The following is a 19,152-nucleotide window of genomic DNA, read 5'->3' as shown; positions in this document are numbered from 1 at the left end:
TATGTACTGGCAGCGCAATCAACTCATTATACTGTGAATACAAAAGGGCAATTTAAGCACGCTTAAGAGCTGACTTGCATTAAGTGATATTGCTCTTTTTTGTTACATAGGTTTTGGCACCCACTCACACATGTTGACATTTACTCCCTCAGCCTCTGAACATTTTAAATCAGAGAGCTATTGCTCAGGTAATAGGAGATGGATATTAAAAGATAAGAACTATCACTTAGAGATTCCTCATAAATTATGGTTCAGTCTATGCTTTTGCTTTTAGATTATTATGAATTGTGGTTTTAATGCTTTTTAACTTGCACTGGCTTCACTTAGTGGAGACTTTTTTTCTTAAAAAGTGGGATATAAATGTATTAAAAATTCCTCCTGCTGGGAGGAAGGGCGGGATATAAATCAAATAATAAATAAATAAATAAATAGTCTATAGCTAGACACCTTTTTTAAACCAATTTGTTAATCCAGTAGTGTATTCCCATTTCCTTCTTCCAGTACAAAACTATGATTAGTAGTAACAGGTTGTGTCACCTTGGTCAACTGATCTATGACAAGCAGAATAATATATTACGTGAACAAGACATACGTAGTCTGTAGCATGGTCCATGATCTCTGAAAGGAAGATAATTGTCTCCAACCATGACTTCTCCATGCATCATAAAAAACAAGATGAGAACAGACCATTTGTCTCACCTGAAAGGTGGTTTTCCCAGGTATCATGGCATCATGTGGGTTATATCGCCATCTAGCATCCGGAGGCAAGAATGCACAGGAATCAAGACCCAGGCTGCTCCTTCCAATCCCACTCCAGTTCATTTGAGACAAGGTCGAAGTCAGACTTCTGGACAGCAGTCATAAACAGAACAGGCAGAATAACAAAGAAAAGGCAACTGCACAACCAAAGGAGCAGTCACAGCCAGAACACATACACAAAGGTCTTGACTCATTAACACATCATAACTTAGTGAAATTGAGGTAACCTTACCACTAAAATCACATATGAGAAGATGATACAGTGTAATATACCCAGGCAGCCTCCATCAGGGAGGGCCATGATGGCATGATACCTGGAAAAACCACCTTTCAGGTGAGACCAACGGTCAATTTTCCCCAGGTAGCATGCCATCAAGTGGGATGTACCAAAGCAGCCCTAGTAGGGAGGGACTACCTGCTGCCTAAACCTGTGAAACAACCTGCTGCAGAACAAGCCTCCCAAAAGAAGCATCAGCAGATGCATAGCAGTCTATCTTATAGTGCCTGATTAATGAGTCTGGAGTAGACCATACCATCGCCCGGCAAATATCTGCAAAAGGTGCATTTGTTGCAAGCGCAGCTGTGGTAGCTGCAGATCTGGTACAATGCACTGTGATATTGTGAGGCAACGGAAACTTGAGTGACTCATAGGCCAGGGCAATGCAGGCATGCAACCAACAACATAAGGTGTATTTTGTCACTTTCTTCCCCAGAGTTCTAGGATGAAAAGATACAAATAAGGATTCAGTTAGCCATATGTCTTGGGTACAGCAAAGGTAAATCTTGAGGGCTCTGCAGACATCTAGAGAGTGCCAGGCTTTCTCAAGCAAGTGAACAGGATTAGGACAAAAGGATGGGAGTACAATGTCCTGGTTACAGTGAAACACAGAGCTTACTTTGGGACAGAAAGATGGGTCTGTAAAACTATTGAGTTCTTATGAAAAAGCAGAGATGGCAGGCTGACAACAGTGCTCCCAACTCTGACATCCATCAGGCTGAAGTGACGGCCACTAGAAAAAGGACTCTGAAAGAAAGCACCTGCAAGGGCACGGTCCTGAGGGGCTCGAATGGAGGGCGCTGCAGTGCTCGCAGCACCTTCTGCAGACTCCAGGATGGAAAACGATGACATACTGCCAGAGTGAGCGAAGCAGCTCCCTTCAAAAAACATTTAACCAGAGGATGAGAGCCCATGGGGATATCTGACAAATTAACAGACAAAACTGAAGAGATAGAAGAAGCTTAGCAACACAAGGTGTTGGGCTTTAGACCCATTTTCACACCTTGGTGGAGGAACTGTAAGATTTGTTGGACAGTGGCTCTGGAAGGCTATAGACCATGGGAGGCACACCAGCTGGAAAATGCTGACCACGTACTCTGGTAACTTCGGTATGTCGACAGCCATCTAGAAGTCAGAATGGTATCAATAACCTCCTGCGATAAATCAGAGTGGATCAACTATGTCCACTCAAATACCAAGCTGTCAGACTCAGCTAGTCAGGATCTGGGTGCCAGGATTCTCCCTGCGAGAGAAGATCTGGCCTCACTGGCAACCTCCAAGGATCTGCTACAGATAAGGCAAGGAGATCTGAAAACCACGGGCGGCGTGGCCAGTATCGGGCTAGTAAAACTAACTGAGCTCGTTGGTGCTGAAGTTTCCTTAGTGTTCTGAAGGAACAGATGGAAATACATATAGGAGGCCGTCTGCCCAAGGAGTTCAAAGGGCATCCACAGACTCCGCCTGTGTCTCTAGATACCTGGAGAAGAACCGGGGTAGCTGAGTATTGTGGCTGGAGGCAAACAGATCCACAGTCAAAGCACGGAAGTGGTGCCAGAGGAGGCGAAACACTATCAGATGTAGCCTCCATTTCCCCAGAATCACTTGCTGCCTGCTTAGCCAATCTGTAGTGAAATTCAAAACCCCGCTGAGGTGTTCTGCCCTCAAGGACAGCAGGTGTCTCTCGGCCCAATTGAATATTAGCCTGGTCTCTACCTGAAGAATTCAAGACCTGGTGCCCCCTTGCTGGTTCAAGTGCGATTGCACACATGTGTTGTCTGTTCGGATCAGGACATGAGTAAAATGCAACACTGTCTGGAATTGACAAGAGGGCCAGATGAACTGCCCTCAGCTCCAACCAGTTTATGCTGTGGTCCCTCTCTGACACTGACCAGGTGCCTTGCATGAAGTAGGAACTGCAGTGGGCACCCCAGCTGGGCAGACTGGCGTCTGTGGTAAGAATAGTCCTGTCTGGCTCTCGGAATGGAGCCTCCTTCCAAAGATTCCAAGTTGAAGACCACCACCGGAAGATCCCAGTGAGGGGGAAAGACGAACCTCCTGGTGAATTGGCAATGTCCGACTGAAATGGCAATAAGGCCCACTGGAAGAGACAAGTATGATGTCGAGCCCGAGGGACAATATGGATGGTTGAGACAAGCATGCCCAGGGCTTTCACCAATAGCATAACATCAAGCAGCGCATCAAGCAGCGCATCAGGAGCCATGCCATGTCCTTGATCGCTGAGTTGCACTCCAGCAATAGGAAGACCATGGCTTGGGCTGTGTCCAGAATGGCTCTCAGGTGCTAGAGTAGTTGAATAGGAGACAGGTAACTTTTTTCAAGATTGACTAGAAACCCATGGTCCCTCAGGGCTGCGTGAGTATGACAAAGGTCAATTAAAGCCTGATCCCTAGATTCTGCCCGAAGCAGAAGGTCGTCCAGATATGGACTCCCTGGAGACGGAGGTGGGTAACCAGGGTGACTATCACCGTTGTGAACACTCTTGGAGCCGATGAGAGTCCGAGTGGCAGGGCTCGGTATTGGAAATTGTGGCGGCCAAACGCAAGCCTCAGGAAGCATCTGTGGGCAGGGCAGATTGGAACACGCAGATATATCTCCTTCAGATCGATAGACGCCAAAAAGTCCCCCTCCTATACTGCCTCTATGATCGAGGCTAGGGACTCCATTTTGAAGCGCTGATATAAACCTGTTCAGAAACTTGAGGTCTAGAATAGCTCTCCATGACAGATCTCTTTTGGTGACTGCAAACAGAATGGAGCAGACCCCTGCATAGTGTTTGTTGGGAGGTAGTGGTTCTATGGTTGCTATGTCCTGAAGGTGCTGTATGGCTTCTTCTATTACCAACACCTCATCTCTTGAGATGTTGTGGCGGGTGTGCAAAGCCGATTTGCATCAGAGGATCAATCTATAGAATCTACAGTTGGCATTTGGCCTGCCATGGTATACATGCACACAACAGAGGGCTATGGTACCAGTAGACCAACACATGCACTGGAAGAGAGGTGCGGTGATTTGAACGCTTAGACACACCTAGACACTCACACACGTGCACATGGTAGGAGGGTGCAGTGATTTCACACTTAAGACACTTAGACACATGCACATGGTAGAGAGGGACGGTGAATTGACAGACACACGCACTCAGTAGAGGGGTGCAGTGAAGTGACGCTTAGACCCACGCACACGGTAGAGGGGTGCGGTGATATCACACTTCAACATGCGCACACGGTAGAGGGGTGCAGTGACTTCATGTTCAGATACACACATGCAGTAGAGGGGTGTGGTGAATTAGAAGCTCAGGCCCACACAAACGGTAGAGGGGTGCAGTACAGCCCCAACTGCACGTAGTAATTATGCTTTACTTCTCCTTTTCCCCCCCAATATGAATGATCGGAATATATAATGGAAATATATATAACAGAATTATATCTGTCTATCTATATATGCCCTTCAGGGAGCGGGCGAACTAGCAGACGTTGAAGAGAAAAACAAAAAACGGCTAACAACCTTCCAAAAGAGTGGGAAAATTGAAACAAAAAGGCAGACGGGAAGGCTAAGGAAGGCAAGAAGCTGCCAAAATGGTGGGCAATCAGAAAAGGGCAGCTCCAACTGCCCAAAGCCACAGTTGCAAGCTCCAACAGGCTTGCCTCGGCCTTAGCCAGTCAATGTGGGCATGGGGAGGGAGCACAATCAGCCACAAGCTACAGAAGGAATGCAGTGAAAAGCACTGCCACCCCCGCAGCCGATCGGAGCCACTCTCTTGTGGAGGGGGAAAGATTCAAAGATCCTCCGGGGCTGCAGCCATGATCCCCGTGAGGTAAGGCAGCCGGCTCTCCCTGCTAGCAAGGGGGGTCTGCAAGGCCGCAACTGCAAGCCCCTCGAAGGTGGAGACCGGAGAGATGTCTGCCCGGTAGCAAGGGGGGTCTTCAGGGCTGCAGCTGTGAGCTCCGCAAAGGAGGAACAAGGAGATCCGTGGAGGAAGGTGGGAAAGTGGAGAGGGCTGGGATTTCTGCTAGGGCTTAGCAAGACCCAAGGGAAAAGAAAGCAGCCCCACACAGCAAAACACTCTCACGCTCCTCACACCACGTACTCCCCACACAATTCTCACACACTGACAAAACTCACTACACAAAGGTAAGGAGTACTGCCTCGGACCAAGGCAAGAATGACCTGGAAAGGAGCAGCCTGGGTCTTGACCCCTGTGCATTCTTGCCTTCAGATGCCAGATGGCGCTATAACCCACATGATGGCATGCTACCTGGGGAAAACTTCAAGACTAAGTTTTCTGTTAAATGGTTTTACTCACCCCCCAGAGTCGGAGGCATTCCTTTCGAATATCAGCCTGCCGTGGTTCGTTCAAGGTCCTAGAAGAATTTGGAAAGGTTTTCTAAGTTTTCCAATTAAAAAAAGATAATAATTCTGCTTGTTCCCCCACATGCGAACACCTGCCCACAGAGATGCTGCCCTGGGCTTCTACTAGGAGGACGGGTGGGATATAAATCAAATAAATAAATTAAATAAAGATGGATTCTTATTATCAGTTCACAAAGTGATTTATGCACTGTAACACTACCACATAAAAAACAGTTACTGCTGTAGGAATTTAATTTTGATTGATTGGATTTGTTTATATGTTGCCTTAGCAGGCTGTGCCAAAAGTGGCTTTCAATAAACATTCCAAATATCAAAATACAAATCACTGGGATAGAGGAGAGATCAGTTTACAAAACACAATAAATTCAAATAGGATAAAAACCAACCATTTTACAAACATAAAATAAATTCAAGATTATAAAATAAATAATTAGTTTTAAATACTGAAGTACAAAGCAAAAAGAAAAATCAGGAGACTTTAATTAGGTACCAGAGCTTGATGTGGAAGATCCTACAATACTTCCCTATCACCTTTTTACTCATCCTTGGAGTTGGTCACTTGCTGGACTTATAGTACAATCAGAACAAATAAGGTTATGCTCTAAGCAAGTTTGATTGTTATTGAAAGGTATGTGCACACAGCTTCACACAAGTATTAAAAGAATGAAATCACACAAGAATATAAAGACTAAACACAAGGCATTTCGTACATAGTAGAGATTAAAGGTAACTTTGGTGACCTGTCAACCCAGGATCTCATACTCTCCAGCTCACAGCCCACAGGGCTAGTGGTCCAGGTCCAAAAGAATCATGCACAATCCCAAGTTCATGTTCCTATCCCTTTTTATACAGTTCTTAAACCTTGGATTCCATATATGGTGTACTTCAAATGCAGTACGCCAGTAGCTTTGACTCAGTCCTTTCTCCAAATGTGTCTCTGACCAACACCCCAGAATTCAATAATCCTTCCCACCATGAGCTCATCTTGATTAGGAATTCATCCGATCTTGTTGAGAGCTCCGAAACTATGACACTTTGCAGTTCTGATTATTTAAAATATTCTCCAGATGTTCCAACCAAAACCCTAGAGCAGCGGTCTGCACCTGTGGTCTGTGGACCACCAGTGGTCCATGGGTTTCATTCAGATGGTCTGCAGTATATCTGTGGATTTCTGGTTGAAGATGTGAGACAGCATATCCATTGCATTAAATATTGGTATTGATTTTTAATTGTATTTTATTGCTTATTTCTGGTATTATTGTATGACAATCTGAATTCTATACAATCAAATATATAAGAAATAAAGAAAGCATAAAATGCAATTAAAAATCATAAGAGTATCTAATACATCATATTACAATTGCTACAACAGGCAGAAAAATTGTCAAGTGGCCTGCCAAGACCTTCAGCAATTTGCAAGTGGTCCGTGGGGAAAAAAGGTTTGGGAACCACTGCTGTAGAGTTTACCTCACCCTCCTGTCTTGTGTTCCTATCTACTTAGATCACAAGCATGGGCAAAATGCCTACAACTTTGGTCTGTTTGTTCTGCTGGTTTCATTTTCCACTAGTTCCTCTTTTCCCATTCTCACTTCAGCCTAGCTGCTCTAGCCATGGTAGCTGATTTAACAAATTCCAAACAGAAAATCATTTTATAGATTGTGAACATGACACACACTAATACAAAGAAAAGTAAAATCAACAGGACAAGTTAGTCACAACAAACTTGACCCACTGACTTTTAAAAAAAAGTTTTATTTGTAAATATAACAAAAAGAAAGAAAAAGATAAAAACAATCCCAGCTGACACTGATATTAAAAATATTCCATCAATCCTAATTTAAATGTATAAATATAGACAGTCCATATGTCCAAATCGATATCTAAATGAAGCTGACAATTACAAGGCATGCATTTAAACACAGGAAATCTTCAGACCACCGAGTACTGGATGGGGACATTTGTCCTTCCATCCTCATGGCATAAATCTCTTTGCCACCCTAAGGGCTTGCAGGATCCACTTTTGTTGCCCATCTATTAGCCCCCACACCACAGGAATATAATTTAATAGTGTATGAGCATCTGCAAATACCAAGGATTCCTCCAAGACAAAGTCAATACAATTTTTGACCAGAAAGGACATGCCCACATTGTATGCCTCAAAGAGGCATTTTCAATATTACATTGCTGACATCTGTTTGAACTAACCAATCACTTCCTACAGAAGTGCTGTGGGGTCCAATGTAGTAATATATCAGTTAACAAATCCTCCAAAAAAGAATATCCTTTTAACAAAGTCATTTTGTGGTGCGAGGTGTGGGAGGAGTGGGCACACACTCTGACATAGTCAGAATGTGGCTCCTTGTCTACTGGACTGTGGCTGCTGCAGGCAGCTCTCTCATGTGTGGCTAGAACAGCACTCCTTGCCAGGTGGCACAGGCGCCTCCACAGCAAACAGTGCTTTGAGTGCCCTGGAAACACTATTTCCTGCAGGTGTGTCTGCTCAGGTGGAGGGGAGGATGGCAGAGAGAGAAAGACCAACCCTGCCTGCTCGAGTGTATGGAGAGAACTGCGCTCAAAGCTTTACATTGCTATAGCAAGATGCTACATGGTAAGAGAAAAAAGGCAAGGCAGGCATCCCTGGATGCATTTTGGAAGAAGCTTTCAAGTGGTTTGTATGCAAGACTTACCAGACCTGGTTGTTTCATTTCAGACATGCATATTGTTAGTTTTGAATAAAAAGTTTGCTGAAATATGCTGAACTGCTCTTCTTTTTTGTGGTGTAGGAACCTACCCTTATTTTTGCCATGTTATTCCTAACTCTCGTACCAAAGTTTCTGTTAAAGTAGTAATGTCCAGGGACACATCTACTTCATTAACTGAGGTATTTCGGTATACCTGAAACATCATTTTTTGTTGAATCAATCAATTTTAAATCTAAAGAAACAGTTTATATATAGATGCTAAAGCAACTTCCTACTGATTGAGCTGAATGGAAAACTCTAACTCTCCATTCTATTCATCTCCAAGATCCTGAATATCCAACTTGCAACATTTATAAACAGGTTTAGTTTTCTGAGAAGACCCAATTATTTCCTCCGGCAATATAGGAGATGCTGAGGTACTCAAAGTTAATAGTCCATAGACAGACATTAAAAGGAGCTATAGCTGAAGATATTGCCATTCAGCAGTAACTGGTATCTAGACAGCAAAATTGAAAATGGCAAAAATTCTCCATCTGATCTATTAACTGTTCTAATGTATAAATCCCACTGTCAACCCACTTTTTCCACAAAAGGAACTTTCAAAAATGTAAAGCGTAACTGACAAGGCATTTCACACCATGCTTCCCTAGCCGTTGTAAGTGGTGGAAACGGTCCTGTCTTTTTCTTATATGTAGACTTTGTCACAGAAAGGTGTTAACCAGGCCATTTCCAAAACTACCCATACAGGGATATTTGCAGAAAGAGAGCCTTGCCAATCATTTGCATGATATATAACTAAGATCTGGAAAATTAAATCCTCCTTCCAATGTTGACAACTGCACCTTTGTAAGCGAAAAACAAGGTGAAGAGGGCCATCAACTAAACTTCTGAAAAACTGCACTAGCCCTTTGAACACACACTTGGGGAATATATAAAGAAATACTACGAATCACAAACATGACCCACTGGGTTGTATTCAACCAAGTCCTACTCAGTGTAGACCCACGGAAATTAATGAACCAAGGTTAGTCATGCCGATTAACTTCAATTGGTCTACTCTGAGTAGGAGTAGAACATTCCATGCACTGGACCCAATGTCACGCAAGCCCCTCCCATGTTTAATTTTATGGCAGGTGCCCTACCACCAACTGAAGACTGTATTCAGTGAGGTGCATAACATCTCAAACAATATAAGCAACAAATCTTGATTACTGTTCAGCCTTCACCCAAAAGAACACTTTTAAATTATATATACTCACGTGTTTTGAACAAAGGCACGGATTTTTGCCAATGCTTTGATTTGAACAGCAGAGAGCCTAGAAGACAAAACAGGCCCCAGCTTTAGAATGAATTATCCACCATATCATTGAACTTGTTATTTGAAAGTCTTATGAATCATAAGCAGCATGAAAAATAACCAAGATGCAGAATGACTGACTTCAAACAGGTCTGGTACACAGCCACCAACCAGACTACAATGGCATTGTTAGGGAATTGAGGAACATTTGCACACATCCTTCACAACAGCTCTATAAAAAAAAAAAATCCTGCTATGTTAACCTATGGTTGTTACTATCTGTACAGAACATAAGTATTATTATGGCTCTTGTTCAGTTTAAAAAGAAGCTAAGAATGGCTGGCCACAATGATATAAAAAGATGCAGCCAGTGAATAAAGTAATTAGCAAGATTTCTTATGATCATAATAGCTTTGTGTGATCATTACAGAGTAGAGAAAGCAACCAGCCCCCACAGGCTACAATCTCCTTGGTCTAAAAACAGGAGTGGTGAATCTATGGCCTCCAGATGTTGCTACACTACAGTTCCCATCATCCCTGATGACTGGCCATGCTGGCTGGGGCTGATGGGAATTGGGAGTTCAACAACAGTGGGAGTCTCACAGGTTCCCCACCACTGGACTGAAGTTAGAAAGAGGAAAAAGCAGAACTAGATTTGCCCTTAACTGTGGGACTACAATTAACAATGCCTAGCTTAGCATTAGAAAACAATATTCTCCTATTGCCAAACATACATTGATTTGACTGATACATACATGACAGAGAAGTATGTCTCATAAGCGTATCATTCACCTTTGTCTTGAAAACTAATCCACAGTATGTGGACTTCTCAGAGAAAGCATAAGCAGGTAGGTTAGGAAATGTCAGTACTAGAAAGGGTACCACAAAATCAAAAGCCAGTAAAACCCTGCAGTTTCTTCTCATTGTTCTTTAACTGACCTTTCATTTGATCGTATTATGTAATCATGAAAATCATGGTCACTATTGATTACTTCCAAGGGAACTACAAGGTTAACATCCTGGTCTGTGCTACGTAGCTGGTTGAGTTTGATGTTCACTGTGAAGAGATAGTCTTTCACCTCATCAATTCCAGACTTCAGTCCTTTGCATACCACATACCTGCAGGGCAAGACAGACTATTTGCTCATTAAATATAATGACCTTCTGAAGCATTATGCCAAACTGTAAGAGGAAAATGTGTAACTCGCAGAAACCCCGTTCTTCTTTTGCAAGCAATTGTGCTTATCATGGCTTGATAATCAATGGTTATCATTTATTTTATTACTTTCACTACTGCAAAGTGCATTCCATTTTCATCTTCTTATATTCCCATTTTGAAGACAAGAAAATTAGAGACACTGAGTTGCCCCAAATCAGCTGCAGTCTCTTAGGTCACAATCTTGCACAGTTACTCACTGGGAAGGTGCTGTTAGAAGTTGATTTATTGTGACCTAGGCTTGCCTGCTTATTTATTTGTTGGTTTGTTTTGGCAATGGCCCCAGACACATCAAATTCACTGGAAAGGAGTATACAGAAGTGATTTCTGGTCATTGTATCTCTGGTGTAACTTTACGTGCAAAGTATTTGAAAAAGGTAGTAGGAAAATAAAACTTCAATCACTGGCATTAACAGATTTAATAGCATGAAAGATTACAACTGGTCCTCACATTACAAAAATTAATTGGCCTTTCTTGTGCCATTTTATGTACCAGCAAATGTTTAGCAAACCAACTTGAATGTGATTCAGCATACAAACTCTCATGAAACATGTTACACATTAAAAACTGCAAAAATCTGAGCAAAACCAAAGACTACAATTACTCTTTGCTTCACTAAGGCGCTAATGCAGTTTCCTTATTTTTATTTATCTAAAATATTTCTTAACCACCCTTCATCAGAAAATTCATGAGCAATTCCTTCTCTTCCATGGTCGATGGTATCAAACGCCGCTGAGAGATCAAGGAGAATCAACAGAGTCACACTCCCCCTGTCCCTCTCCCGACAAAGGTCATCATACAGGGCGACCAAGGCTGTTTCGGTGCCAAAACCAGGCCTAAAACCGGATTGAAACGGATCTAAATAATTGGTTTCATCCAAGAGCGCCTGGAGCTGGCCGGCAACCACCCGTTCCAAAACCTTGCCCAAAAAAGGGCCATTCGCCACCGGTCTATAGTTGTTCAAGTTATCTGGGTCCAAGGAGGGTTTCTTTAAAAGAGGTCTCACTACTGCCTCCTTGAAGCTTCCAGGGACCAAAGCTGCAACTAGATCAAACCTTTTACCACAGTTGCAGTGTTCAAAGAGATAGGCACTTCAGCCTGTCACAATTCTCAGTCTCACCTCTCAGAATTGGCAGGACGGCTTGTCACAGGTTTGAAGATTGACACGCGCTCAAAACAGCAGTATAGCAAGTATACTAGGCCAACACTGAATGGAGTGAACAGGTCAAACGTTTTGCAGACAAAGTGCCCTCCTGGAGCAGAAAAAGCAAATTGAAGCTAGCACCTTACAAAGAAAAAGGAGAAACACATACTACTTTATTATTTATCACATTAGTATCCCATCCTTCCTCCAAGGCACTGAGGGCAGTACACATGGGGATATCACACGTTATCCTCACAAGTACCTGTAAGGTATATTAAGCTGAAACACACTACCTTCTACACCATGAACTTAATGGCTGAGCAGAGACTTGAACATAAGCCTCCGCAGTCTATATATCACATTGTTAATGACAGCAGCCACTCTTCTCCACAGACAACATGGAGGACCATGCTGTAAAAATCTTGCAGGATATTCTCTTGGGGAAATCATTCAACCAAGATAAACCCCTTTCAGCCCCATTTACCACCTCTCCCTAATTCCCCGAAAAGGAAAGAAATGGGAAAGAAGGAATTCCAGCTAAAGATAAAATAAAGTTATCTGGTTACCACCTTCAAGACATCCTCAGCGTAAGCTAGGAATTCCCAGGGTCTATATAAAGTTCTCCCATTGCCTTGCTAAAAGAATTTCATATTCTGCAAATATGAGGAAATGCTAAGAGTGTTTAAATCCAAATCTAATTTTAAAAACAATGATCCATAATTATAGAAGACGAACAGAAAGACCAACAGACTGGAGAGTCTTAATCCATACAAAATGCTTCACAAGGAGGGAGGCAAGAGAATTTGGAATAGTAACACTAAAGCCACAAGGGAGAAACAGGGGGAATACAGAGACAGACACGACAGCACGGAGAAGCACCTGTTCGTATAACAGAGAGTCCTGTGAGGAACTGGCAAAGAGTCAGCTGTTTGCTTAGAATCTCTTGGATGTTTTCCTGCCCCTCTACAGAAAAACCCTGAAACACACAACAAACAGAAAAACTTAATGCAAATCCGTCCAGGATCACATTTTATGTAACTGAGAACTAAGTCTTGATTCACACACTCTTGGCCCAGCAGTGAACAAAGCTGCTTATCATACATAGCATGGGGAGGGACCCTTCTCAGTTTGGAGAGCATGACAAGTCACTGCCTGCCCACTGAGTTGCATGTTGCTGCCTCCCCTCCCTGTGCTGAACATGTGAGCTTCTGCCTTCCCAAAACCTCTCAGGGAAGAAGCATGCATCTCACTTTAAGAAAAGGGATGGCTGAGACAGCAGCCAGTGAGCTGGGTGAGAAGAGGAAGGAGTGGCAGTGGGGGAGTAGCTCACAAAGAAGGTGTGGGATCATCAGCATGGTACTATACCTCATTAAAGATTCTATTCCTTAACTGCTTCATCCCTCTCGCAATACCTCTCAGCTCTAGGAAGTGCTAAGCACACAGGGAGCCACTGTCATTGGCTGTCACACAGTGTATATGCACGTATACACACACGCTCTGATCAGCTTTGACTAGAAGGAGCAAGGATGCATTAGTGGAGCGCAGCATCAGCTTACATGCTGTGCACTGCTTAATGTTCAGATGTGTTGTCAAGGACATCTGCAGCATATCTATACTGTGCCATTCTGTGAACCAACACATAATGTATTTGTTGTTTTATTTCAGTACCAATAAAACTGGAAGCCACCTTGATGTACTTCTATGAAATGTGTGGCTTATAAATACTTAAACAAATTCCTTAACCCAATCCCAACGCAAAACAAACTGATCTATTATCTATATCCAAAGGTAAACCAATGTGCGTGTGTGAGTGTATAAGCTTTCTACATCATCACATTACATTTACAACAAACTAAATGACACATCACAGTGCACAAAGCTAACTTGCTCCCTTAGTTCAGGGAGCAAAGGGAAAAGAGAAAGAACATACCCCATCAGCCATCAAGAAATGTACCCCCTTGCGATCTGTGTTGTCTAGCACAAAATTCTGGAAGGCAGTGATGTTCTCAGGACGGGTGATGTCTCCATCTCCTTCAATTCCTCCTTCACCTGAGGGCAAGGAATTTGCTCCCATCAACTGTGAATTATTGTAGTTACATACCACAGAATCATTTCCGAAGATTTCTCATCAGTTTGATTTGAAAAGCATAATTAACTACATTCCTGCAGAAAGTATTCTAAGGTGTTTCATAAATAAAACACCACTTCTCATCTCTTGCAACTTTTGGTACTCCTTAAGAATTGATATTCTTGGTAGTTTCCACACTGATTGCATCCTTTAATTTCTGGGGAGAAAATGGGATACAGTGGCAACAATCTGTATCTTGTCTGCCTCTTTCTGTGATCAAGCAACAATCAACTCCTGAAACACATGCAGCCTCTGTGGTGTTGACAAAAGCTGTCCACAGGATGTTATGGATTTAATAATATGTGTTCATTCAAAACTCTTATGTCTTTCACTTGACACTGAAGATGAAATAAGAGACTGTAGAGAAATACTAGACACACGCTTGGTGTACATACCATAGTAAGGTTCAAAGAGTTCACTGGAAGCAGCAAAGAAATCCTCCAGTTTGAAATCATTTGGTCCTTTTAAGGTCATGCCAAAACCTTTTGCATGCCACTTCTTCCTCCAGAGGACGTACTCTGAGAAGCCACCAGGGCCAGCACATACATCAGCAAAGTACAGGAGTTCTGCATCGCGTTCTTTGATTAAGGGTTTCTGGAAAAAAGGAGAAGGGATGAGACTCCAATAACTCCGCAGAAACAACCCACCAACCAGGGCAACAGTTGCATTACCCTGCTGTATGCTTGACTGCTGGGGCATGTTTTTTAAAAAATCACCAACTATTTAAATAAAGTTGAGGATTTTCCCACCCAATTCTCCCATTCATGGAAGACACCTGAGATTTGCAGATAGAGAGAAACCTTTACCCCTCGAGAATTCTTTGGATTTGTAAACATGTGGTCGAAGACATAGTCTATGTTTGCCATCTTCATTGCTGCTCTGTAAATGCAAGATGAAGACTTGTTAAGAGCTTGCTCTTGCCAACTCAAGGGCTGCAAATCTGAGAACCTCCATTGACCTGTTTAGGAAGAAGACTCCACGGATAATCTCATAGGGGTTGGACCTTGTACGAGCTCGGCGCATTTCCTCTCCATCTAGCTCATCAAACACATTCTGGGAAAAGAAGAAGCAAGTCTAAATTAACAAGGAGGAAAAAGCCAGACAGGACATTTTTCAGTTCCATATTCCTGATCTTTACCATAGTAACTCACATCAAATTACAGGAATCTAGCTATAGGGGAATAGTGATGGACTAGAAATTCTCTACCCAGAGACATAAGATGTCATAACTCAGGCAGCACCACTACAACCTTAATTCTCATGCTATAACTATCTCTAGAGTACAGATAACATGCTATAACTACCTCTACAGAAAGAAATCCAAAGCAGGGAAGAGCAATGTTTTTTCTTCTGTAGCAGACTGTTGACATTCCAAAGTCAGCAAGAAACAAAAGGCTCCTTACCCAAGCAGGATCTAAACCACTGGGTCTGGGAATTAAATTCTGGTCTGGAAACCATTGCTTCGTATTACACTGATGAAATGTCTAGGCCACTTTACACTAAATGTCTCAAAACAACCAATTCTCAGAGCCTCCGTATCGTTCAGAAATACTCTCTTTCTCCTTCCATTGCTATGCCAAATCTATGCCAAACTGGCAAAATTTACCTTGCACTGAAGCATATTCTGCAGGAGTTCTTCTCCACAGAATTGTGTTTCATCATCAATCACCAGTTTTCTCTAGACAATAAAAAAGGGGGGAAATGGTAAGTGAACAGAACATCTTCCTCCTAATTAAGAAACTTTCCACTAGCTCAGGTGAATAGTAGCTCAGTCTTAGAGGTGAGAGAAACACAAAACCTTGTATTAACCTCACTATATTTTTCTCACAGGCATACAGAACATCAGTGGCAAAATAAGGGAATATAGCTGCCAACTCCTTCAAAAATAATAATAATAATAATAAATATTTATTTTTACCCCGCCCTTTTTCCAAAACTGGAACTCAGGGCAGCTTACAAATAAAAAACTACACATAGGTAAAAAAACATACAAAAATATACAATTAAAATAGAATTAAACTATTTGTGACATTAAAACCATGAAACATACACTTAAGATACTAAAACAATTTAAAACATTAAGAATAGGACCACAGAACAATACAACAGACCTTATGAGGCCCTATCTTAAGCATCTTCTAGTCCAAAAGCCTGTCGGAATAAAAAAGTCTTTGCCTGCCGACGGAAGGATAGCAAGGAAGGAGCCATTGGTGCTTCCCTAGGAAGAGAGTTCCAGAACCTGGGGGCAGCCACCGAGAAGGCCCTATCTCGCATCCCCACCAATCGCGCTTGCGAAGGTGTTGGGACTGAGAGAAGGGCCTCTCCTGAGGATCTCAATGCCCAGGCAGGCTCATTATAACTTGAACGCAAAGTACAAACAGTAGATTGTATCTGCCTTAAACAGAAACTCCATTAAAAACATACAAATCTAACATCAAGAAAGTAGTTTGGAATATTTGCTCTCAGATTGAATCTCTGGTGCACTCTTGCGTACCAGATATACTGCCACACCACTTTTTCAGTATGACAGTTAGCACTGGGGGAATGAAACAGCAAGCACATACCTTCATCAACAACTTCCCAACACATACAATCATTTAAAGGAATGCCCTCTCATGTTTAAAGAATCATGGGGTAAACTGAACACCATCCGATTTTTAAGCCAAAGTTTTCTGATAAAGCAAGTGATGCATATGCAGAAGACTGAGCTATGAGTGATAAGATATAAATCAAATAAATAATTAAAAGATGATTGGAGCATAATACACGAAACATAACCCCCCCTTGCAGGCCTAAAGTTGTCAATATTTAAGATCTTAGCTTTTAAAAAATTCACTTGTGCTAATAAAAACATGGACTGAGCCAGGACACAGAAGACATTTAGCAAACATCCCCACACATGCAAAAAGTGCATCCATTCCAACCACTGGGATGATGTTGTTCCCAATTCACTGGATCACATCGCCAGCAAGAACCACCACTCTCTGTTTTTAAACAAAACACAAGCACATGGTGCCAAAGCTGCTACTGAAAGGGTGCAGAAAAAGGGAATATTTGGGGGGTATTTTGAAGACTATTTCCAAAAGCCTCTTTGGGCATGGAAAATTTTCACCCAGTTTACATTTTTAAAAACCCTTCAAGACAGGCGACTTATTGAAACTCAGCATATAGGAAACTGAGGCCCAGTTCATCAATTCATATCACAATGTCTGGTTGCTTAGGTCCAAGCCTTTTGCTCTAACAACTTGACAACAATGGCTCACAGTAGAAAGATTGCCGTTTTTGTATGGAAGACAAAGGCCAGAAGCAATGCTGTTCAATAATCTATCTGTTTCACTATAACAGGAAAGAGTGTACAGGTACATATTAGGAAGATGTATATATTTTAACTTCAGCGTTCAATTCAAGAACAGCTTGTGATCTACTCAACGTAAGGAGACTAATAAATATGGCATATCTGCAGCCTCAACAAAAATGGGAAAGCTAACTTCGTATAAACACCCCTAAGAATCACTGTAGTACATCAAGGACTTGCCATTATATCATTAAGAAAAACTGCCAGCATCCAAGGGAAAAAAATCTTGACACTGCTGTTATTTAGACATCTGGCTAGGCTGCTACCTTTCAAACTATATCACTGGTGAGAAGCAATATTCTATGTTAGACAGAGAACGCTATACAAAATGAAAACTTCACTGCAGAAAATGGGGCTTTCTGCTGTTGTCTTGTCAAGTTACTCAAGCTTTCACACATGCAGTAATTACATGGATGAAGCCTATCCATATTGCAATCTGACACCGAAGAACAGGGGAAGTAGCCCTCATACACCCAAGTGCATTAATCCACTCATTTCACAAGGAAGTATGGACTCAGGTTGAGAAAGAAAAACCTAATACGGTAATGAGTATAATATACCAACCTGGGACCCAGGCCCATATTACCCAGGAAACCTTTTTGGAATCAGAGCTTGGAAAAGTTACTTTTTTGAACTACAACTCCCATCAACCCCAGCCAGCATGGCCACTGCATTGGGCTGATGGGAGTTGTAGTTCAAAAAAGTAACTTTTCCAAGCTCTGTTTGGAATATAGATAAATCAAGAGTTGATCGGTTTACCGGTACTTTCCAACAGATGACCATTAGTTCAGAGTGAACATAGGCCAGAACTTTGGGTGAACATGGGCAGTCACTCTCTCTTAGTCTAACCTACCTGACAGAGTTGATGTGAGAATAAAACAAAGGAGGAACCATATACCATCCCAAAGCTCCATGGAGGACAGAATAAAAATGCAATAAATAAATTTTAAGTGGGAATTCATTTAATTAGTTTATTGTGGTCCATGCATTAAAATAAAATCTTTGGGGCTCATCAGAAATTTGAATCAAAATATTAAAACATTAAAAATTATTTATTTACTAGGAGCTGCGCCCTTGCTCACTTCAATCGCCAACAACACCTACCCTTACCGCTCACCGAACTCCCCCTATCCCACACCAACCCACACTCCCCTCATGGTAACCCACTGGCCCTTCCCGTTTTACCTCCTAAGGCCCCCTAAACCATCCCCTTCCAAGGCACTCTCAAACTGTCTCCCTCCCACGCATTCACAAACCACCCCAATCCTTCCAGGTACACTCAGAAACCTTTCACCCACCCACCCAATCCTTCCAGGCACGCTCACAAACCGTTCCAGGCCACCTCTCTACTTGCCTCCTGGCTGCTTACCTGCTTGCACCACAGCAACCCACTCACCTTGCTCTTCTGCCCAACAGGCTCTTGCTTGGCTCATCTGCCCCTCATTCATCTGCCCCACACTGATCACCTCTCTCATATCGCTTGTCTGCCTGACAGCCACTCATCCCCCCACAGTCGCTAGCCTTGCTCACTCATCCACCCCATAGCTACTTGCCTCACCTGTCCACCTCATAGCCACCCAGTCACCTTGCTCCTATGCTAGCCATATTTCCTTGATGCCTCGCTTGCTGCCTGCCACCGTGCTCTGCACATACCCCCATGTTACACTATGTCACATCATTACGTTGTGATGATGTAACATCTTACATTTTTATTATATAGAAAGATATTTATATTTACATTTATTAAATGTAATTTTAATAGGCTTCCATAATTTTAATCATATTTTTAAATGTTTATTCAATGGTTAATTTAACCTAATTTTAATATGATTTTATAAAACTTGAAGAACATCATCACTCAAATTGCATAAAGTTTTTGGC

General features: G+C 42.3%; 1 protein-coding gene across 7 annotated transcripts in view; it reads right to left on the bottom strand.

Annotated features, from left to right (window-relative positions):
- CMTR1 (cap methyltransferase 1) overlaps window positions 1–19,152 on the bottom strand; it is a 52,073-nt gene that overhangs the window by 22,465 nt on the left and 10,456 nt on the right. For all 7 annotated transcript variants that reach the window (XR_009762374.1, XM_061624872.1, XM_061624873.1 and 4 more), the window contains 10 exons: window positions 15,523–15,594; window positions 14,875–14,969; window positions 14,723–14,795; window positions 14,312–14,510; window positions 13,719–13,837; window positions 12,668–12,764; window positions 11,765–11,897; window positions 10,367–10,546; window positions 9,390–9,446; window positions 5,361–5,418 (listed from right to left, as the gene is read on the bottom strand). Coding sequence is in view for 6 of the 7 variants with exons in the window: in XM_061624872.1 (XP_061480856.1) it covers window positions 5,361–5,418; window positions 9,390–9,446; window positions 10,367–10,546; window positions 11,765–11,897; window positions 12,668–12,764; window positions 13,719–13,837; window positions 14,312–14,510; window positions 14,723–14,795; window positions 14,875–14,969; window positions 15,523–15,594 (1,083 nt within the window). In the remaining variant the exon portion in view is untranslated. The remainder of the gene's footprint in view (window positions 1–5,360; window positions 5,419–9,389; window positions 9,447–10,366; window positions 10,547–11,764; window positions 11,898–12,667; window positions 12,765–13,718; window positions 13,838–14,311; window positions 14,511–14,722; window positions 14,796–14,874; window positions 14,970–15,522; window positions 15,595–19,152) is intronic.

Source organism: Rhineura floridana, chromosome 4, assembly GCF_030035675.1.
Source record: "Rhineura floridana isolate rRhiFlo1 chromosome 4, rRhiFlo1.hap2, whole genome shotgun sequence".
Classification (NCBI taxonomy): domain Eukaryota; kingdom Metazoa; phylum Chordata; class Lepidosauria; order Squamata; family Rhineuridae; genus Rhineura; species Rhineura floridana.
Note: the sequence above shows the minus strand (reverse complement) of the source record. Positions and strands in the feature narration are given on the sequence as shown.